Source organism: Enoplosus armatus, chromosome 14, assembly GCF_043641665.1.
Source record: "Enoplosus armatus isolate fEnoArm2 chromosome 14, fEnoArm2.hap1, whole genome shotgun sequence".
Lineage (NCBI taxonomy): Eukaryota > Metazoa > Chordata > Actinopteri > Centrarchiformes > Enoplosidae > Enoplosus > Enoplosus armatus.
Genome location: NC_092193.1, coordinates 7642930 through 7666996, shown reverse-complemented (window position 1 = coordinate 7666996; position 24067 = coordinate 7642930). Strand labels below are relative to the sequence as shown.

Sequence of the window (24067 nt, the reverse complement as noted above, 5' to 3'; positions counted from 1 at the left end):
ATGGGTGGGCTTGTAAAAGCCAGAACACAGAGGGAACGGCCCGTGTCGCAGGAACTTAAAAGGGCACAATGAGAAAAGGGCCATGATGTCTAATTTCTTCTTTACCTCCTCCACACAACATGAGCAATGACAACACTACAGTCTATTGAGAGTAAACATTCAAAGACTAACTGGCGAGGTGTTGCATCACATCATCGTTTGGTTCAAGATACGTTGACACAGAACTTGGCCTACTTAACTAAACCTGAGCAAATGACACAGCTCTGACACTTCAAAACTAAAGAGAGGGGCACAATTAACTTTTGGCAAAACAACGTTTAGGCGATTCAACAAAGAACTATTTTTGTGACACTCGTGCTTTTATTTGGTCCAAATGGAGAGTTGAACTCTGTAAATGTTAAGACTGGCTGAAATGTGGCAAAAGGGAATGGAAATAATGATGTGTTGATGGAAAGAAGCCGAGAATAACTACTCAGGAGCTGCTACTGGTCATTGGCAAAAAATAGTAGTGAATTGTAAAAAAAAAATGAATCTAATAGTGTGTTTGATACAGTTTCTCGTCTAAACCAAGTGTATGTTTTAGATGTATAAATGTTTTAACATTACAACAACATCTGTTGATTAAGACGGTGAGATGTGGTTGAAAGCTCTGGAAAAGGCTAGTGAGTCAACCTTGATTTAAGATGGGCAGATTATGACATTATTATTTAACTGTAAATGTTCCTCTAGTGTGGTGAGTTTCAAGGGTTTTATAATCTTACTTGGTAAAGTTACAGTTGCAGCTAACAATTACTTTCATTAATGATTAATCTGTTGAGTTTTTCCCCCAATTAATCGTATTCACAAGAAAATTCTCTGAGCTAAAGATGAAGTCTCCGAGTCGCTTGTTTTGTCCGACCAGCATTTCGAAGTTACTGAATTTACAATCATATAAAATAGATAAAAGCAGTAAATGTATTTGACTTTGAGGTTAAAGGTTTTGGCTTAAACATTTAATCCATTATCAAAACTGTTGTTGTCCTAATCCAGGACTGTCATAATCCAAACATTTCAGTCACTCCATTTATAAAATTGGTCGCAGGAAAAGCTTTGAAAATATGTCGCCAGATGGAAGGCAATCTTCTTAGCAACTTAAAAGAGGACGATAAAACATTGTCAGGCAGTCGTAGAGTAACGAAAAACTAGATTTACTTCGTCAAAGACGTCTGTTAAAGTCTATACAAACCGTGTATGATCTTTAACGGTGAAGGATGTCTTCCTCACCCCTAACTGGATTGCTGCTGCTGCAGTGTGCTCAGTGCTGCCACTGGTGGACAGAAACTATATTGCATATTAGCATCATAAATTGTTAAGATGAATCTCTTCCACCCAGTGACTACTTATTATCACTTATCTTTCAGTACTGAATTTTAGGAATGCCAGTCTGAAATGTTCAGGTTCCCTCTGACAGCCATCCAGGACCGTGATATGTGGTATGATGGTAAAGAATCACAAAGATCAAAAATATTACATGAGAGAGAATCATAACAAAAGACTGCTTACTTCTTTGACAGTGGTTCTGCGTCCAGCAGCGTTCACTGAAGTGTCCGTTGATGGTGGTCGTCTGGCAGGTGGTCTTCCCCATGGCTGCCCCTGGGCACACATCTCCACACTCTCTGTCGTTCTTGTTAGCCATGATGTAGTTGTCCTCCACTGAGTCTGAGATTTTGGACCAGTCCAGAGTGGAGAGGTAGCAGAGATCTGGGTTCTTCTCAATTCTAACGGCTCCTCGGGTGATGTTCATCAAGCTATGGAGGCCGATCTCTCGCAGCTGGAGCATCTCGAACATCACCAGGGCGTAATTGAAGAACAGATTGTTCCCTCTGATCACAGTTAGGTTGGGGAACAGATCAGTGAGGCTCTCCAGGCCGTAAACTCTGAAGAGCAACAGGTAGTCGGTGACCACTATCAGTTTGGGGAAACTGAGGCCTCGGAAATCCTCGGGCTTGGTCCTGAACATGAGTAAGATCTTCAGGTGGCCTTCGATCACAGTGCAGTTCACAAGCGTCTGCAGGTTGGTCACATTGTTCCGGATGTCCTTGCTTGGACAAACTGAAAAGACATGAAAGGAAAGACACAGGTTCTTAACAAAGTAGATACTGTTGTGTATGACTCAAAACAATTAAAGTAAAAACAAGGCTAAAACAATATCGTGTGGAAAGGCTGAGATGTACAGTAAAGTCTTATGGGTAACTGAACAGACTCTCAGACATGAACAACAACAAAAAATTCAAGACAATTTTTCTTGTCCAGTTGTCTGCGGATTACAACTGCTGAACGTGACTGATGCGTTAGGCAAGACGTCTGCTCTGTAAACTGGAAAAACAGGGTTGAAGAAGTCAGACACGGTCTCAAGGAGGAAAAAAAATAAATAGCTCTCTTGGTAATTTGAAGGGATATTTTACTGAAAAATATGTGGTTATGTCTCTAGCTTTGATGAAGACCAGACCAACTTCACTGACATTTTGTTTAGCAACCACATATCTGGCTGCGAGCCACTGTCAAATATGGAGTGCTGTCATCGGAGTGAGGCTGTGCTCATCCTTGGTTACGCTGAGTTGATTTGTGGAGTTGCTTCTGTAACTCAAGACCATAAAAAACATTAGCTAATGCATTAAAAATATTAGTCTATGAGGGAATTCAAGCACCAACAGCCGTGTATTGCACCAGTAGTAGATTTGTGGCTTTGTCAGTCCTCACCCAGAAATACCTCAACTATGCTCTTACGCAGACGGGCTACAATGGTACGTTTCAATCATTTCAAATTCTGCTGTATCACAATGACGCAGTACAAGAGTTTAATATAGGGTTGAAATTATTAACCATTATTTATCGGTCTATTCTTTTTTCAATTAATCATTTAGTCTATTGCATATCAGAAGATAGTGAAAAAAGCTGAGCACCATTTGTCAGATCCCAAGGGGCTGTCTTCTAAATATTTGTTTTGTCCACCCAACATCCCAAAACTCAATAGTATCCCATTCACAATGCTATAAAACAGAGAATAACAGCAAATCCCCACATTTAGGAAGCTAGCAGCAGCACACTGTTGTCCCTTTTGCTTGAAGAAATGGCTTAAACAATCAATTGATAACCAAAATACTTGATTTGTTTTCTTTCAATCGACTAATTGATGAATCAACTAATTGTTTAAGGTCTAGATGAATGTCAACTGTACTAAAACTCCAGATAATGCAGCATGGTGATGTTGAAACCTCCTGCTAAATATATCAAACACTATTACACTCAGGGGGTCTGTATGGAGAGAGCTGACAGTCATGAGGATTTCCTCAACTCTCTCTTCTGGAAATCAGCCAAACTCTCAAGCATATGCTTTGTGTGACATAACACAAGTAATGACGGCCATAAAGACGTTTTCCTTTGCAGGTGCAACGTGGGACATTCCAGGCCCAATTTTACAGCTCACAAGCCATGGGTGCAGCTGGTGGTGTGCTGCCTGGTGAGAGGACTGTATTTGTTTACCTACCGACCCACCGCTGAGCCGGGCGCATCAGGCCAACTGGTGAGCCGTGTGGGGAACAGCTAGGCGTGCACCTCTTTATGGCAGCAGCTCATTTTACACCTTCTGTTGCATAACAGTACAAGACAACTGACACACACACACACAGTGTCCAAACAACAAGCTTTTCACTCCATGACCTTAACCAGCATGTTCACTCCGCAGCTATTATCTAGAGTTCAGCCTACAACTTTGAGGCTCGTTTAAAAGTACACACAAAATGTCCTAACATGGGTTTAAACAGCAAAGCTATTAAAAGCAACTTGGCTTGTTAAAAAGTAGATCTCTTTTTGAACTACATTTAGATCTGCAGTTCTCTTTGTGGTCTTGGGAGTATAGCCGAATTGTAAGCATGAATGGCATGCCACAAATCTGTAATTTCAACACATCCACCTCCAAATGAAACATTTGCCATCAAACTGACGGTAACTGCCAGAGTCTGCAGCAAACATAGCCCACTGTAGATCCCATCAAGGAACATATTTACAACTACAAAGAGCCTTCCTCTTGCTTATACAAGACCACACACACACTCGAACAAAACAGTTTAATAGATAAAGACGCTGGCGGCGTACAATACGAGGGGACAGTGGTTTTGTAGTGGCAGTAAGTCAGCCAGCAGAGTACTGAGTGACCCTGTGGAGAATTATCACAGGGCGGCGAGTCCAGGCTCCTATCAGTGTACACTTTCAGCCAGGCCAGTATTTTTAGCACCGCATTCCCAATAGAGAATCTAATACACTCCGGCTGCCCCGATAGTGGCTCACATTGGAAACTGGAACATGGCAGCCCTGGTGTGTAAGTGAGGAATTTTAGAGCAGCAGCAGAGAAAGAACTGGCCGAGCTGACTTCTCCATGTGTGAACACTTAGTTTAGAAACAAAACTTTGGCAGGAGTCGGAACTTTTCTTTTCTTTTTTTTTTTTTTAAACACTGTATTTTGTTGTTTTAGCGTAGAGCACTGAAACTCAGTCCGTGACGACATGACACAACTCAGGCAAAACAAACCAGATGCATCTCAGAATTTGAATGCTCCCTGTATTGTTGGGACAGAGAAAAAAACTGGGAGACATCACAAAGGTTACTATGGTGACTAGGCCAGCTCCAGCTCTCCATACATCACCTAATCTGAGCCAGGCAAGACTGAAAACACAGCCATGGGCGCCGAACTGTCAATTAGAGCCATTAGAGAAGCAGAGTTTCATTTAACCGATGCCATCAGAGGTCTCTCACTGCCGACACCTCTGAGACAGATGAACTTTTAAGGTTAATTAAAAAGCAGCAGTATGATGGTTTCTCATTCCAGCAACACTGTGTGAGAAGAAAAACCTGATAATAATAACAACAGGGATTATAACCACACTGGAGAGAACGTAAAAACGAAGTTTAATGGTTTATCTTTTTATCCTTAGTACTAAATCCAAAGACGAGACCAAAACCAACAATTAATTTATCATAACAAAACAAAGCAAAGCGTATTTGTATAGCACTTTCCAAAACACATAGACAAATCAAAGTGCCTTATCAGAGGCATAGAAATGTTTTCTATAGACTGCTCATCAGCAGTAATGCTTAACTTTATCCAACACAGATGAAAAGTCCAACAAGTGTTAAGGATGAAATCATAGCAGCTACTGAGCTCGCATGTCAACAGATCTCAGCAATCTTAATCTGCTGATAAAGGCAGTGTAAAAAAATAGATAAAGCTAGTCAGTGGACCTTGAGTTGGAATTGTTTTGTCAAGACCAATTTAAGCAGCATCAAATTAAATTATAAACAAAATAAAAACAGACAAACGATACTGTTTCAGTGCAGTATAACAGTTAATAGCCCAAATTTTCTCATTAGGATTAATAAAGTTATCTTTATATAGGCTATCTAAAAAATATATAAAAATAACAGCGCAGTTTAATCAAACAAGTATCAAACAAGTATTGTCTGTGTAGCAAGAGCCATTCATCTGCGCCTACTAACAATACTTGTCAGCAGTTTAAGTTGTTGATTTTGGTCACTTCAGGTGATTCGTGGATAATCATTAAAAGATAAAATAACACCAGCAATCTGGATAGCTCATTTGGATCAGGAAAAATGCACGTTATTAGGGCTGAAACAGTAAGTCGATAAAAAAATAATAGCCAGTTAATAATCTGTTAGTCATTTCAGTTATTTTTAAAGCAAAATGAGAGGATTTGCTGCTTTTCATTGTCATAATTCACAGTAAACAGAATATCTTTGGGCTTTGGACTTTTGGTTGAACAAAACAAGACATTTGAAGACGACAATCCAAATGTGTTCAGATCCACTCGGCCCACGAGAAAGAAAATGTCAATTTGTTGATATATCTGACAGCTGCCTTCTGTGACCCTACTGACGCAATTTCCATGTCACAATTCTGTACCATAATGCAGACACGTTGCAAACAAGACCAGATCATTAATACGAAGTGTAAATGCAATGTCAATGGTGACATGTCCTTGTAATAAATCCAGATAGATACCATTGTGAATGCCTGATGTAAATCACATCTAAGTCATGGGATGGTCCTAAATTTAAATCAACATGTTCTGAACTATAACTCTGAGGCGTGAACACAAATACTGTACATAACTATACTAAAGAAAGTCAGCACTAAAGTCTGAGCTTCACTCTGTCCACTGTGCGCTCAGAGGCACAATGTACAAACCTACAATCCTTTCACTGCAGCTGCAAGCATCAACAGGCACCGACACTTCTGATCTTGTGAAGAAGGTGGATTGGGGGGGGGGGCTACACGTTGTCAGACTGATGGCGTACATTATCGCCGGGCCTCGGAGAGAACTGAGGCCTCAGTAAGCAGGAACACAAACACTCAGTGATTGCAACACTTCCCTTTTCAAGGTTTCGCTGTTCTGTTGTTTTCCAACCTAGGCTAAAACTAACCGCAGATCCACAAAATGAGAGGTCACCGAGAAACATGTTCACCGTGTCCAAACTGACATGTGATGTAATCATTTTTAAGAAGGGGTGTAAAACCTAATCATCCAGCAGTTTTAAGGCATACCGTAAACACAGAAAACAACTTTCAATAACTTTGTCTTCATTCTCTCTTCTGAACTGGTGAAATAATGACATGTAATACAACGACATAGTCCTGTTCTGAAGGGAGCATCAAAGGCAAACAAGCTTAAATTCTGTTTCAGATAACTCATGTTTAATAACTCAGCATACAACCATTTAACTTTGAAAGGCTCCCGGCTGCAATTACAGTTAATTAAAAAGAGGTTTGCCATCTCTAATCCTGTGAACTGCACAGGATTAGAGATACTAAGAGATGCTACCTTCTTGGGAAATTGCTCAAGAGTCATCCTCATGTATAGGCTCTCCTATAAATGTCTTGTAAGCAGGGCTGACAGGGAGGGGGGGGGCAGAGCGGGTTATTTAATGTGCCAGCTGTTTGGTAGCAGCACATTGACAATACAATACAGTCCAGGGGATAAAATGAAACCAAAGTTATTCAGTCCCTGGTCTTTAAATAGAGTGAAATGGAGTAAAAGGGAGAGCCTATAAAACCACAAAGTTCCCTCTTGGGATTGTTTGATGGGTATCCTGTAGAGAAATGGCTCTGGACCAAAGATCATTTGGTGATTCAGTTGCCCACCAGCTGCACACGCTAACAAATAATTCTCCCTGCCAACGTTGGCAGTGAGGTAATTATTACCTCTTAAGTGTGAGAGGACAATAACAAGCACATTTCCTTTTAAACAGGGTCACAGTGTCAAGGGTAAAGATCTGACACAACAAGACTTCCTTGTCAGACGCCTGTGTGGTCAAAGTGAAAGATTGCAGGTGTGCAGATTACTCCATTTTCTCAGCTCTATATATTTTTCAAACGTGAACCCGTCAACCAGGATTAGGCAGCAATTGTTGAGCGTGACAAGTGCAAAAATCACTCTATTGTATGCATGTCAAACATACTCATGACTGTTGTACTTGGGACAGGAGTGGCAGTTTGTGTGTAGTGTTTTTGTCTGAGTGTTTTTGGAGTTGGTGGGGGAGGGATGACAGTTTCATCACCTTACAATTGCTCTTGTCGGGAGGCGTAAATCAAAGGCGCCAGGTCGCTGATTGCTGCCCCCCTTACGAGACCCGCTCTGACCAGAGCGGTACTCAACAGGTTGCCGGTGGCTTCATGGTGAGCCCCTGCTGTTTAACACAAAGTGATGTGTTATCATGGCCCAACAATACGCTGCAGTCTGACAGCCAGACCACCTGAGACCTCGACACACAACCTGAGGTGAACCATGCTGGAACTCAACTGCAGTTTGTGGCTCTTATGTTTTGCCATTACACTCGAATCATTGGGCTCCACAAATGTTTTTGGAAAAATAAATAAATAACCCAGAAGGTCGTTATACAGCACCCAACACAAACGGGTTAAATATCTTCTCCATCGTGCAGCAACTGGCAGTTGGAGTTGGGCCATATGATGCATGTACTTGTTGCACTGATATCCGACAAGTCTTTCACAAAAACAAGGTGGTGACTAAATGACAGTTAAGCCGTCTTTAGTGGTTGCCGTCTGATCGATTGGTGCTGAAAAGCAACGTCAATTCATAATTCATATTTGAGAACTAGATCAAAAACTGTATGTGCAGTTGTGCATCCCGACCATTTAACAGCATGATTATGTTATCCCCACCTGTTTGTTCATTAGAAGGCTGTAAGCCGAGGCGTCCTTTATCTGACGCCATCTGGCTCTTTTTCAAATTGTGTCGGACAGTTATTCAGCCTGTCTTTACAGCTTATTGCTTAGAAAAGATCTCAAGGTGATTTATTCTGTTTGATTGAAGAAGAGTAGCCTGTATGCTGTAATGTTTCGGTAAAATTAGATTTTCGCATCAAAGACCGCCGATGTCAGAGGATAAGGGAAAGGCAAATGTATTCAAACAGTGGGATTCATGTGGAGACCTGCGCGAATATATCAGCAATCGCCGGTCAGAAAATTTTAACATATCGCCCAACCTTACAACATAAGAGGCCCAAACTGGGGATAGCTAAAAGCAATATGTAATAAAACATAACAGTTACAAAAGTATGCACTAAAATTTTCAACTGCCAGCCAATGCTACATAAATGAAATCAATTCACACTGCCACTAAATATAAGCTTTCATTATTAAGTGAATTTTTCCATCAAGCTGAGCTGGGCAGCTACCAACAAGTAGCTCAGAAGATTTCCTGACTTCGACACTGGTCAGTCCAGCTTATGAAATCGGCCAGTGTGAGGCCCAGGTCCCACTCTTCCCTTCTGTGGTTCACTCTCAACTCTGACAGGAGTGGGAGGGGGTGGGGGTTGCAGTGGAATTACACAACTTGCTTTTGATTTATGTCTTAAAATTCTTGCTCAAACTGGTTTGATGACATCGCTCCATTCGCCCCCTCACTACAATCTGATGAAAGGTGAGAGAGTATGTGCTTTTATTTTCCTTCACAGCACCTCTCAACTCCAACTACCTCCATGTACTGCAGTATGAGTTTTAAAGCTACCTGGGGCTACATACAGTGTGTACATACAGTGGACACATTCTTATACTGAACAAAGGGGGAGTGTGCGTTAATGTGTACATGTTCGTGTCAAGACTATTGTAACAAAACTTTTTTCTCAAAGATCAGAGACGGAAATTTTTTTTTTTTTTTTTTTTTTTTTTTTAAATCAATGGATTAACACAGAGCAATTTCGTAGATAATCTTAATAAAGCCTGTGATATTTTGCAACTGTGCACCAAAACTAATGCAATGTATTTGGACATGCACTCTCTGTTACAGGCAAATATTTGAAAGAAATTATTTACATACAATTATAAAAAAAGTATTTTCTATACATCTCAATGACACTACAGAGCATTGATTTGTATCGCCAAATACATTTTAATTCCCCATAGTGGAGCTTTTCAGAATTATTTAGATTATGAATACATTTTGCTTTCGTTTAAGCGCCTGCCATATTTTGTTTGCAATATTTTGAGAGTTAATTACAAACTTAAGTGATGACACAATGACTAAACAAAAGCCAGTGTTTCTTCCAACTTTGCAGAGCCAAGAGTCAAAAGAACAGCTGTATTTATTTCTCTATTTCAATAAGTTTGAACAGTAGAGAAACCACACGAAGAGCTGTCATCAGTCAATCTCACTTATAAATCACCTGTAACTTCCACTGAGTCATCTGCTTAGATAAAAATGGTAACATTTCCTGGCATATGGGACAATGAGTGAACTGTGTAATGTCTCGATTACCAGACTGGTCTCTGTTCTTGTCATCTTGAAAATGCACTCTTACTGTACAGCAGTTTAAACCTGCAAGTAGTCCCACAGGTTTGCTATACATTTCCTCATAAGTACAGCCAATATTTGCTTAACAGTACTGTTAACAGTAACAGATTCCAACAGAGTAAAACAGCGAGTGTGTGCAGTCATTGTAGTGTTTGAGAAATGTGAAAATGTCTCCGGGTGATTGCAAATGTGTTCATTCATTCCTATCACCGGGGCTTGTTGGCTGCTGAATATAAAGGGATTGTCAGGAGCTGTAAAGAGGGCTTATTGTTACATTCCTGCACTGACCACAGCAACAAGTCAAGGCTTTCCATTCTACAATAACAGCCAATTAATTCTCCCAAACTCTCAGACCACTTAGTTATTTGGGACAAAACATTTTGTTTACAGTTCCTGCAGACTCAAATAGCCGATAAGTGTTAACCTTTGTCCCTTCAATGCAGTGACTGTCTATAAAACCACTGTTGCTGCCTACCTGCTTTTATCAAACCACTAACAAAACAAGAAAGTCTGGATAACAAAAGGTACAGGGGGGTTACAGTATTTCACAGCATGTTATTCTTTTCCATTCATAATTTGTCTATTTAAAGTCATTGTACTGACTATATCATAATTTGAATGTGTAATGTAATAATAATTAGCGTCACAATTATCTGAGTCCTAAAAGTCTTTACCTATTGATCTCTACCAAAATGTAAAAATCAGAAGTAATTCATTTAATCTATTTCCCCCATTATCTTGTCACAATTAAGGAATGTGTAATGAGTTTTAGAGTTAATCCCCTCACCTGCAACAGACAGAAAGTCTGCGCAATATTTGACACACTCGGACAATTTATTTTAATGAAATGTGAGTATGTGTCTGTAGTTTATAATTTCTGGGTCCTTAGTATATCGCATAATTCCTGTACAAGTATATACACACATGCAGCTGTACAGTGCAGCCAGCCACTTGTTCAGACAGTTTACACAATTAAAATGCTCAATATTAACCATGATTTTTCTTTTTTAAAAAGTGTTAATTAGTGTTACTTACCCTCTCCACTCGCTCGATGACAGCTCATCATAAAGCAGCCAGCGGTCAAAACAAAGCCCAAACACAAAGTCCGGAGCCACATAACTGACTCGGGATAAGACACCATCCAGCACTATTCCGGGTCAAATACAGAATAATCCTTGGCGAGAAGGGCAGTTCAAACTTTAGGAGATATACCCTCAGGAAACTGGTTTTGTTTTGCGGCGGGGGCCAACAGGTAAACAAAAATAAATAAAAGACATCCCGGAAGATGGGCGGAGGAACGAGTCCAACGTGTTCAGTCAAACACAAGCTAACGCTGCTGCTGCGGCTAAAGTTAGCCACCTCATGGACAAGCACTGTTAACAAACACCAGCACGGGACATCTGTGCTCCTCTTCTGTCTTTAACTGCATTGGTTAGTTAAACTGGACCTGTTGAGTTCGTCCGTGTCGGGAAACAAAGAGAAAGAAAAAAAAACAGACTTGTTGGCCGAGCAGAAGCTAACGTTAGTGCTAGCAAACGGCAGTTAAGCTAGCTAGCTAGCTTCCCAGCCTGGCTCCACCACTCTAGTCCAGGCCACAAGTGAAGTTTGTGCTGCTTTTACAGCAACCCTCTCAATTAATTCTAACTTTTAAGAAATCTCACCCACACAGCTGCGGTGCATATTCTCTACAAAAAGAGATACGTTGCATGCATGGACACCTCAGTAAAAGCGACCCTTAACTTAATTTAGAAGGATTTTGGAGCCGTTTGCTGCTGACTCGATGGTTGTGGCATGCGTGGCGTAACGTTAGCGTGTCTTTCGTAAAAAAAAACAAAAAATCCCTGAAGTCCCCCAGCGAGCACAAAGCATTACAGATGATTTATTTTGCTTGTGAAATAAGGAGGATTTTTTTTCGGGCGGCTGGCTAGCTCCAAAGCGACAACTCCTCTTCAGTCAGTGCAGAGATTTCCAGTGAGACCTCCAGTCTGTGAAAGGCTGACAGACAAGACTTCGTCGTGGCTCAGCTGCACTCCGCTCCTCTCTTTTTTTGGTGTTTGGAAATTGAAAAAAAAAATGCTTCAAGTTGTGTTTAAGCGCCGCACAGCTGGCTGCTCCCACAACTAAGCGTGTGTCTGAATGAGAGAGAGAGAAAAAAGTAGGTGAAATAAAGTTTTCGAGTTCTTTTTTTCCTCCTTTTTCTTTTTCCACGCACAGAGAGGTAGATTGTACAGTCTCCCAGGTCCTGTAGGATCCCCTTCTTCCCAGCCTCTCCGCCAGTAAACAAACCCTGCCAGTGAGCCAGATGGGCTTGAGGGGAAATGCGGACTGGAGTTTATTGGATTACACAACAAACTGATCTCACTGTCAGCAGGTAAAAAGTAATGCATTTACTTACATTTACTTGTACCCTGTTGTGCAAACGACTCGATATATCAGAAGGCTGCTGTGGATTTATTGCCATTTAAATTTAAAGTGATCATTAAACACATACTAGAACTGAAACAATTAGGATTAATCAATATATCGATTGACAGAAAATAATTATTTGATAATCAATTCATCTAAATCATTTGGTTAGGATGTGTTTGGCTACCCCAAACGAATTATCCAGTAATTGATTAATCGAGAAACAGAATAATCGATACTGGAAAATAATCTTAGTTACCGCCCAAAAATACAGTTTAAAAACATTTAATAACAATAATAGTAATAATAATAAATTATCAGATGCTAATCTCGAATTTAAAAGGGATATTTTCCTAATTTTATGGCAAAATTAGTCTAGATGAAACTCCAATTTCAGTTAAACAAATTAAAAAGCCGTTTGGGGATCATTAACATAATAATATCATTATTCATAGCCCACTACTGTGATTGGCTTGCACTGCTGGTCTTGACCCCTCCCCTGACAGAAACAAATGGTGGCCAACAAGAGACAAGAGCCTGTGCAGCAGAATGAAAAATCAGAAGCAGGATTAGATCTTGTTGACGAAAACAATCTGACAACAAGGTCCACTCAGTCCGTCCTCAGCAGAAGGACTTTGCCACGTTGTCATGGAAATGTAGCTGTTAAAAATGTTTCTTCTCGTCTGTGTCGGCTTTAACATTCAGGTTTTGTTAGAAAAAAAGAACCTTAACTCAAGGTTTACTTACTAGCTTTTTGTGAAGCGTTCAATCACATCTCACAGTCTGTCTCAGTGGATGGAATTTTGCTCTGTTGCCGTGGAGACGGCTCAGTTGTTGTTGATCTCCAGTTAGATTTGTCCACATTGCGACATCACATGGAGGAGCAGCTCTAAGAGACTTATTCAACTATCTTTATTACGTACAAATTGTGAAACATTTAGGATTACAAGTTTCATGTTTTTACTGTAGTCAAGTAACAAACCTCGGCCAAGTGCAGGCCTCATATGATCATATAATATATGATAATCTCCCTAGTTAGACATTCAATTCCCAGTCACAACTAGAAAATACCAGAATCGGTTATGGTTAGTTGCAACATTATATTAACAAATATTAGAGTGCTATTATACAGTATGGTATAATGCATACTGTAAATACAGGTATGCAGAAACATGCAAGGTAGTACAACAGTTTAGTATGCAGAGTTTTAGTGCAACAACAGGTAATAACATGTCCATTAGTAGTGTGTGATTGTGGTGAGCTTTCTCCACTTTTACAGCCTTTGAGATGGAGATTTGCCAAAGATGCAGCTGTTTTGAGTAAAAGGTGTTGCCAGTTATTTAGATTTTTCTTTGAAGTCGGTTGAATCTTTATTGGGTAGATGACAGAATGGTTACATGATTATTATGATAACACCAAACAAGGCAAAATGATGAGTGTGACTGCATCAATTAAAATGCACTCATTCTGCACTCACCACAAGAAGCAAAAACATTAACATAAACATTTGTTTTCACTGATTCACTGGTTCAATATTAATTAAAAATACAGCAAGCAAATGCTTGATGGCAAATCTAGTGGTAAAAAAGGATTGAGTCAAAAGGACGAATCACAGGACAGCACTGACCCGGAAACTGCCACACAGGTTTTCTAACGGACTTTAATGTAGGTGGTGAAGTGATTACTAATCATGTTGCAATGCTGCTCACCAAAGTTTGTTAAAGTAACAAGACAACAAGTCTGCAAACACATGTTGAATTGATTTAGTGAACGGAAGTTAACACTGTAAGGTGGCGGTATTCTGAAAATTGAGCATGTGATTAAGGGTTTTTGCATTTTATTTGTAAGCGCAGTATTTTGTGTTTAAAGGTAAAAACTTTTAAAAAATTTTAACTGGTGTGAAAACAATCGTGAAACACTAATATGAGCTTTTCGTTGTATCTTGCATGTACACACACATCTGGTTAAGAGAAGGTAAATGGGGGGAAACCTTTTGTCACTTGTACATAAACTAATTTGGCTGTTATTGAATTCAAGATCTCATGCTATTGAGGAAAGTTTTGCAGGGACCCAACCTAAAAAAAAGCCGTCCTGAATTTTTATCCTCTTAAAGAGCTAATAGCAATTATAACCGGCCAGATTTGGACCTTCTGTACATGTTCGAAAATTAAGAAGATCTCTGTTATTTTAGGAAGCTGAGGGGAAAAGATGAGGAAGGAAAATCCTTATGTGATTCAGCCATTGTTTAAAAACAGAACTTGATTCTCCTTTTGATCCTGTAATGTTCTCACACTCAGACAGATTAATGGGGGGAAAAATTACATTTCACACTGCGTTCACAACTGAGCTGAAAATATCTGGGATTGTTCTTCCTGGCGTGTTTTGTGTGAGCTCCGTCTCCATCACCACTGCGAAGTCACTACCTGTTTACATCCTCCATCAAAGCAGCAGCAGCATGTTTGGTGCAAGATAATCACGTCCTGTTGTTTATTGTACTGAAATAGATTTTACTGGAATTCAAAAAAAGCTGCACTTCCAGGATTTCTGTGGCAGCTGTGACACTTACAGTCATCAGTTTGTTGAGATTTGTCTGTAAAGCCGTCAGGTGGTGTGAATAAACACTGACTACTATATGCTGTTGACGCAGGCATTGATTCAGTGGGAAGTGACCACTTACCAAGAGTAACGTGAAACAGGAGAGCAGCTCATTAGTAATATCAGCACTTGGTAATCGGGGGTTATTTGACGCAAGAGGAAAACTCAGAGGCTCTCACGTGTTCACAACAACACCGTAAGGAACACCGTTGCAACGGGGTCAAGAGGTGATGCTCACTGACGCCTTTCAACAACCACCGCCGAGCAACAAGAGGGACAGAAAGGCACTAGTAATTAGCTCCTGAGCCGATTGGACCATCATGCAGTGCAGCAACATCTTGCATTATATAGGAAGCAGAGCTAAATTGCATGGCTGTGAATTCTATATCTAATGATAATCCCATATAGAGAGTGCAGTCTGTAGGAGTAAGGTGCCTTAATGAGATTAAAGCCTAGTGAGTGACTGGATGAAGCCATGTCCCACTTCCCATTCAGTTTCTAACAATAACTTAATAATTAGAGAGGTCTGATTTTCCAATTTTATTCAGTATTTTGTATTTTATTTTGCTTGTATATTCTGTAGAAGAGGAGATGTGTTTGTATATGGGGTTGTTAGCGTGTGAGATCTGGGGACATGCTTTCATACAACATTAGTAACAATAATAAACTTTATTTATATAGCACCTTTCAAAACAGTGAAACAGTGCTTTACACCGGAAAACATTTCAACATTTCAACACAACAATTAAATGAAACTGAATAAAATATCCAAAATACAAGAAAAGATAAAAACAGCAAAATAAACAAATAAAACACACATAAAACATACAGGACTGTTTCCAATATGTTTAATGTGTTGTATGTCCAACAGTTGTCCAACAGTTTGGACATTTATGCTTCCTTACCTCCTTTAAAACATCCACTTTTTTTTTAGCTCTAGATGTTTAACCATTAACATCTTTCAACCATTTTAAAATGTCATAGGTCTCCTGAATCTTTAATTACTAAACTGCAAAATTCAAAACACTTTTTTAGTAATGTTCGATGAAGTCATTTTCAGTACAACCCGTGACTAATAATGAGCTCAAACCAGTGTGGCCAAAGCAGAGTATGTACCCTACTGTGCTATTTTGATGAGGGCCATTATTGCTCAGAACTATTGATGTGTTATTGAGGCTGAGATGAACAAAAAAACAAATGACTCAAAAACACATGATCTGAATGCTGACAGCCTGTTGCCGGGGTCTAAGGAGGAGGTTGTTTTTGACCTATGACTTCTAATCCCGGCGACCTCCTAATCCTGACCTGCTGGGGTCGTGGCTGACTGTTGAGGGTGGAGCAGTCTCACTGTCCTATGCACAACATGGCCTCCATAAGCAGGCAGATGGTGTTTAAAATCCACTTCAGCCACACACATGAAGAATTTATTAGATATGATTTTGGGACGATTGTTAATTGCTTAATTGCTTAAAAGACCTTAACTGTGGTTTTGCAGGTTACAATTTTATATGTCTTTCATGCTGTAACTTTGCAGGTTCATTAAAGGTCCTTCTATTCCACAAGGGATGCAACAGTACAATCAAAAATATATAAGGAAAACATAAACTAACTTTTATTTAATTTTAATCCAAAATGTAATCTCAGTTTGTTTTTATGCTGCTGTTTGAACAGTTGTGTCATGTAGTTTTTATCTATGATTTATTACATTTTGGTAACCAGAGATGGTTGACTCAGATGGGAGCGCTTTGATGTCCATATTTTTATAAATGAAAACTTCAATTGTTAGACTTTTGAAAACAATGTACATTAAAACTGAATCACCCCTCAGCAGTAATGTAACACTGTCAAGCTCAAGCAAGTGTCAACAGTTGTTTAATAGGTTTTCATACTGCACAAAAATCAGTGGAAACCAGTGGCTGCCATGGAAAGTAGGTAAATCACGACAAAAAAACAACATCTCTGCATTTGAAAATTGTAATGTGTGTGTCGTTATGTGTCGTTATGTGTCGTTATGTGTCGTTATGTGTCGATGAGGTAATGCTGCTTAGAGTGGGAACTCTTCCTTTGTGGTGCCATCAAGGAAGCTTCAACTTTCAATATTTATATGTTGGTTGTCGAAAAGCATTTCTTTCAGTCTATGTTGTCGGGAAATCTGACCCGGAAGACAAACAATAAGCAAACATGGATGTCCTAGAAAGGACTATGAATTTGGCACAGACATCAAAATGTTAGTTTGGAAGCAGATCATTAAGTGATTTACAGGGCAAAGACAATTTGACAGAACCAGGCATGAAAAAAGAAACAAAAATGACAAAATGTATTCAATGGAAAATAAGAATTAAAATAACAAAAAACAATTAAACTGTTTCAATGTACTTGGTATAAATTGACCAAAGTTCAGGTCTCCACTACAAGTTTCTGGTCAGCTGACAAATGTAAAACCAGTATTCACCGGTGTTTTAGCTCTGGTTTGGTCTCCACCAAATCCTTACAATTCTTTGTCGGTTCAAGAGATCATTTTCACATTACCAGTAGTCATTTGATTTAATGTAAATATAAAATGATATCTATTACTCAAGTTTTAAAACATGTCTAAAAAATTATAAAAACAACACTGGTATGGAAACCCTGAGGTTTCAAATTTGACTTGGGTTCAGCTAAAAGGCTATGATGAGGCTCACAGCTGTTTCAAAATAGTCAGAAGCAATATAAAGTAGATGTGATTGTGGCAAATAGCCTCAAATATTCACCGATGTGGTACATTAACTGTCACTCTCTGCACAGGTTGTTGTGTCTCTCTCACTAATGATATAAATCTGCTTGAAATGATCAGTTCACTGCAGGGAGGGATTAAAGTGCTCTTACCATAAAAGCCTGAAGATGCACTTTCTGACACTCCTTAAGTGTCTGCTGCCTACAGCCACATTAATAACAACCACACGTTACTGTGTAACCTTTACCTTATTCCAACATATCGGTATGTAGGTAGCACCCTGTTTGGATGTGACAGCAAAAACAACAGGGTCAGGGTTCAGAATGATAAGGCTGACTCACAATGTTATTATGGACAAACTGTGACACACTGGGGTTATTTCTGTCAGTCTACAGTATCTGTAAAAGGTGCGGGAGATATCCGAGAGGCAAATACAAGGAGTTTAAAATGAATAATATTAGATTATACGGCCTTGGAGGAAAATGTTTTGTATCCAGAGATGTCGGGGCCTTGTGTGTGTGAACCAGCCAGTACCCGGAGGCCCACACCTATCCCTGAGTTAATCATCAACCATATGTCCTAGGAAGTCATATGAGAAAACATTGGTGGTCTGCATATAGAACATGGGAAAGCAGGCATTGTGGCAGAGGTTAGTGACAAACCCAGGTTCACACAGACCTGTTTGACTGGAAGAACAATGAGGTTCACACATGATTCATCCCGGGGCTCTTCCTAGACGCCAGTACGCCACACATCTCCACCACAGGAAAAGATGCTGCCGTGTGTCAGGGCCGAGTGGGACATCCACCACTGGGCCCACTTCCCCTTCCCAGTGCGTCTGTGGGGCCCGAGGTGTACTGCTCTGAAGAAATATCTCTTCCTGCTGACATTTACAGTGTTTGCAAAGACAATACTTTAAGTTTTGAGGCAGAGCTTGATGGATGCACTGCCTCTCTGAGGTTAATGGACACTCACATTTATAGCAACAGTGCTGTGGACTGTGTATGGCCTCTGGCCAAGTCCAGGAGGCCAGTTTTCAAACATGTAAGCACTCTTCCACTCTCATGCACCTAATTGAAGCCTGGAAAGTAAATGTGCCATGACAGCGACTCTGCATCACAATACATTCCAGCAGCTCTCCCAAATAGTCACATGGCCCCTTTTCATCCCCAACACGAGCACAAATAAACGACGGGTGAAACACTAGAGGGGCTCTTGCACTCGCACTTACGCCTTGGAAGTGATCTGAGCAGCTACCCTCTTCTAAAGCGCTCAGTAAAGTTGCTCTTGTTAAAACATGCCCAATCCTTTCCTTGCCAGAGAGCTGTTAATCCTGACAAGGCTGTGTGCCCCTAATTCCCAGAAAGCTGGAACCTGCAGTTTGTTGATGTGTTGTGTAGCTACATGCACTGGAGGCTGCAAGTTAAAGCATTCCCCCTTCCTTTTGGTGCCACAAAAAAAAAATGTGTTACATGTCAAACATGTGTCTGCAAGTCTTCATGTGTAGGGGAAACTACTAAAGTGTGATATGAAACAGTAGCAAGGCGGTCGTCTTTCTTACAGTAAGTATCCACTGGATTTCTGGAGCCCACATGGCACAGTATGAACAGCAGTTGGTGATTATGGATGCTCAATCAGAGACCCCATTGTGCTGATGTGTCTGTCGTAACGAAATCCAACTCAGTGCCAAGTGCTGTTACAGGGCTCGTCAGGAAACAATGGGCACGGATTATGGTTAAGAGTCTTATTATTATCTCCTCTATCCCAGGTTAAGACCGCACAACACCTGCTGCTCCACTTGGACCCTTTGCCTACATCATCATATCCCAGCAGACAGAAGGAAACACCAGTGAGGCAGTCTGCTCAGGCTCGCAGAGATTAATCTGTAAATGTAGAAGGAAATGTCCCATTAGAGAGACAGTGGCTGACGAGTCTTCACTGTTTGTCGAGGTAGTCTGATCTCTCAAAAGCAAAGAGGGAAAGTGATGTGAAAATACCATTAGTCCTCATGTAGGATCGTGTTAGCACATGTGAAAAGTGTGATGACGGGGAAGTAATGTGCTGGGATTTATGGAACCGGTATTTTGCAAAGCTCTCAGAAAAATTTAAAGATGAGTCCCAATGTCAACACCGTCAAGTTAAAAAGATTCATTCCACTGTTCCCCCCTCAGTTATAGTCAGCTGATTTCTGTATGAAACCAGAGACTCAACAGAAGGATGCACAACATATAAACAAGGAACAGGAAACAGTTTCTAAATAAAGCAACCTTTCAAAAGACAACATAGTCTATTTACGTATTGATAGAAAGGTAAAGGTTTATGATGCATATTCGTGGTCAACATTATAATGATCGATCCCCAAAGTATCAATACTACAGATACTAGTGATACCCCACCCCCCCCCCCCCCAAAAAAAAAAGTTAGATCATGTTCTGGGCACATGAAAACTCTTGTTGGCATGCGCTCAGCGATCACCTCATTAGTTCAGCGCACTCACACAATAAACATTTATTTACTGTTCGGACATACAGAGAATAGCAAAAGGAAAAGCCTTATGTTGGTCAGATTATTAGCTGGTAATCAAAATATATTCAGAGGTAAACTATTACTGATGAACACATTTCTCTCCCCTACATGATATTACAGCAGATGCTTTTATTAATAATAGAAATTATATTAATGTGGTCCTGGTATTATTTAATATTGGAGAGAAACTATATTTTGTGGTGTCACCAAACCAGAGTTCACACTAGTTCAGGGGAAAGCAGTGTGATGGCCTTGTTAAGGACTTCAGCCAGACTTTACTACTGCCTCCATGTGGCTTTAATAAAGAAAGGCTCAGACCACAGAAAGTAAACAAGCTTAGGTCTGTGCATTAATAATAGTATCTAAACTGTGGAGGTGGAGGAAAGCGTTACAGCTGTAATAGAACTGTGAGGGGCAGGATTACTAAACAAACAACCAACAAAGTTAGAGCATTAAACAAAAAGTCAGTAAGTAAAGGCTAACAGGAACACTCACTGTTTGTAATGGGATTTAGCAGCCATTAAAATAAGGATCCCTGTATTAAACATGACACTAACAGCATGATTAGTTGGCTACATGCAGAGGCACGCACCCTGATCACTTAGTTAGTTTGTATGGTAAACAGCCCAAAACCCACAGAAGCAAACTCAAACATTTCATTGTACAATAAACCTTTAATAAATAGTTTGTCATTAGTTTCCCATATTTACATAATAACCACCATTTACTTATGTTGCCATACTCATTTCTTGGCTAATTTTAGGCACACAGAGAGGGGGTTCAGGCCACAAACCACATCGTACTAAAAACAGGAGTGGCTAGCAGGTAAGTCTTGAGAAATATATAATAATAATAATAATAATAATAATAATAATAATTGCACCATACAACCAAATAGACCAAGAGGTGGCCATCTCCTTGAGCAATAAATATATACATTTGCTGTACGTACAGGTGATTTTTGTACATTGGAAGCTGTACGAGTGCACGTGGGGCTGGTGCAGAATCTTTCCAATTGAAGTAGGATCTGAATTTATGGGTTTACCTATGTGTTGGTCCAATAAATGATAAATTAAAAAAAGAAAGTATGATATTCAGAGATTAAATCAACAACAATGGCCTCCTGTATAGTAACACCCCCTCTGAAATAATAAAAACTATGACAGGTTAAGTCAAAATGTTGAGGGTATAGCGTGGTCAACATGTACAGCTTGGCTTTGAACATTCAGTCACTTTTGTTATGATCTACTGATAAATCTGGGGAAATTAGCCTATCAAATGTAACTAACCACGGTGAAATGCTTGTTATCAAATGAAGACCGAGACTGAAAAACAAACAGATGGACATTCGATAATTTACCATCTGGCCACAATGTTGAAAAGATTCCTAAAAATGACTGGATGAAGTTTTAAAACGCTATAAAAAATAGCATTAAAACTTAAATCTTCAGCCACAGAAATTAAGACGAGAAAACAAAACGAAAAATATCCAAATCACTCAAGTGCGCAAGCACACGTACACACACAGTATGAAAAAGCAAACCAATAAAAATTTGGCACAAAATATATGACATACATTTCTCTTCAGATAGATGTTAAACAGCATGAATCCCACTGCTACTAATCTGTATCAGGTTGTAATTTGGCTATTTAAATGCACTTGAGGCATTTATAAATGAACTGTTAAAAATTACAACAAGCATAATTGACCAGTTGCTGACACAGAGTGTGAACACAGGGAACACAGTGTCATTGATGCGAAGCACCAAAACCAGGCGCTGCCAATATTATCCAATTATGGAGCTGCTGCACCAGCAGTTTCAGACCTGCAGTTCATGTTCAGCCTGCGCCACCTACTGACAAGAAGACCTGCACAGACATACTGATGTGCACCATCTACAGGCAAGAAAAATGATAGATGCTGCAGTTTTGACACTTTCAGGCTTTTGCAAGTGTGCATGTTTGAGGTTTTACATTTTATATAATTTGTTAACTGGATCTTATTTACTAATGAATTCTGGGACGACTACAGAGTTCACAATGTCATCATGTAACCTCTGACCTCAAGCACGGTCCTCCTCGTTACTTAGTAGATTTCAATTCAATGAAAACTGTATTTTTAATCCTAGTTTGTTTTTAAGCCTTTAAACTATTTCATTTAATTATTCAATGTTGTTTATCGTTTTTCATCTATTGTTTTTTTTGGCCATTTTTCTGTTTTGGTAATCAGAATTGGTTGATAAGGATGGGAGCACTGTTATTTCCATGATTTTATGAATGAATAAATTTAATCTTGACACTATACTTACTACTACACTATACTTTATCGTAGCTAACATGGTTGTGGAAAATGTAAAACCTTAAAAACACTCAACTACATCAGCTTTTAAAAAGAAGGTGTAACATTTGCTAAAATTGAAGCAGCTGTTCTCTTCCTTGCCTGTAGAGGGTGACATGTTTTGCATATACAAGTCTGAACTATTGTTGCCACTACATCTTTTTCCTATAGGTGGCGCAGGTTGGCACGTATACAACTGGTCCGACAATGATCGAACAGCTTCCCATTGAGGAGAATCTGAAGCCTGTTAAATGCGAGTTTGTGAGTTACAAGCCAGTTCCATGAGGTGCTTCACATGTAAAATTCTGTTGTTAGTTATCGTTTGAGACATGTGTAGTGCCTGTTAATGACTCAATTCATAGTTCATATCCAATTACCACTGAAGAAATCTTTATCCACCACGTTACATCACACTTAACCTTTGAATTATCTACTGCAGCAGCACGAGTGATACTCTGTTTAACCTAATGATATTAATTCAAAGACTCCGTTTTAAGCATCAGCGCCAACACGGACATGCTGATAGCGACGCTCTAGCTCCAAATGGTCCAGAGGCTTTTAAAATAAAACCATGGTTCTGTAAGCCTTAACCCTGATGGTGATAAATGTCAGGAAACAAAGTGAAGGGCATGAAAACAAAAAGGAATAAAAAGTGTGTAACGGCTCCGATGGGAGCGATAGCGTAAGATTACAGAGCCTTCTCAGACCTCGGTCTTCATACAGGTTACGTAATTAATATATATATATAAATATATATATATTAAGTCACTTCGAGGCAACATTTGTTTCTTGAAGAACTTGAAGCACAACTAGCCTTCAGTTTGAACAGAGAAAAATATACAACCCAAACTGTACAACTTATCTAGAGAATGGTAAACATTGAAAAACAGTTTCAGCTAATAAAGTGGTCTCTCTCGCACACTTCTCTCTGTAAGAAGTGTGATGTTTAAACAAAGTGTGGTCTTACGAAGCTTCTTATATCTGAACTGCTTGACCCATCCTAACCTACATTAGGCAGCACCTCTCCAACACTCATCTGCAGAGACTCCCCTCACAGGTATAGTTACTGTACTTCCCTGCTGAGCATACAGAGGAAGAACTGTGTTCCCTTCTTGGATACTTTAACAGAGCTGTAGTCGCAACGACGAGCATCTGAACAGATGTTAGCTTGTGAAAGACCATTAACAAGTGCTCAACTCACTGTTTGTTACACTCTCGTTGGACAAACAGACAAAGTTGCCACTTCACTGGCTACAAAGGAATATGAAGAATCACACAGGGATTTAGTAACATCTGAGCTATATCCCACTCACACTCTAAACCAAATCACTTCTGTTCTGTTTCGCACCAGGAGGAGGGCAACCTGTTGTATACTCCACTCTCTTACTGCTTTATAGAAACCAAGGATTAGAGTCCAGCTCAGCCGTGTCACACACACACACCTTTCCACTGCAGCCCGAAAAAATACTCAATACACTCTCTTTATACAGGGTCTTTAGAGAGTCCTCACCCTGCTTTAACAAAGAAAAGGGCCACTAAGGAAGGAGTGCCCACTTTTGTGCTGTGGACACAAACACCTCTTCGTGGCACTTGAGTCTGATGTGTGCCTGAGGTGAGTGTGTG

The 24067-nt window shown here is 39.8% G+C and overlaps 1 protein-coding gene across 1 annotated transcript in view; it reads right to left on the bottom strand.

Moving 5' to 3' along the window:
* Positions 1–11007, bottom strand: part of insra (insulin receptor a) — a 48074-nt gene extending 37067 nt beyond the window's left edge. Inside the window, 2 exon segments of the mRNA XM_070918954.1 lie at positions 1543–2091; positions 10902–11007. Coding sequence (XP_070775055.1) covers positions 1543–2091; positions 10902–11007 — 655 coding nt within the window.
* Positions 11008–24067: the final 13060 nt, after the last annotated feature.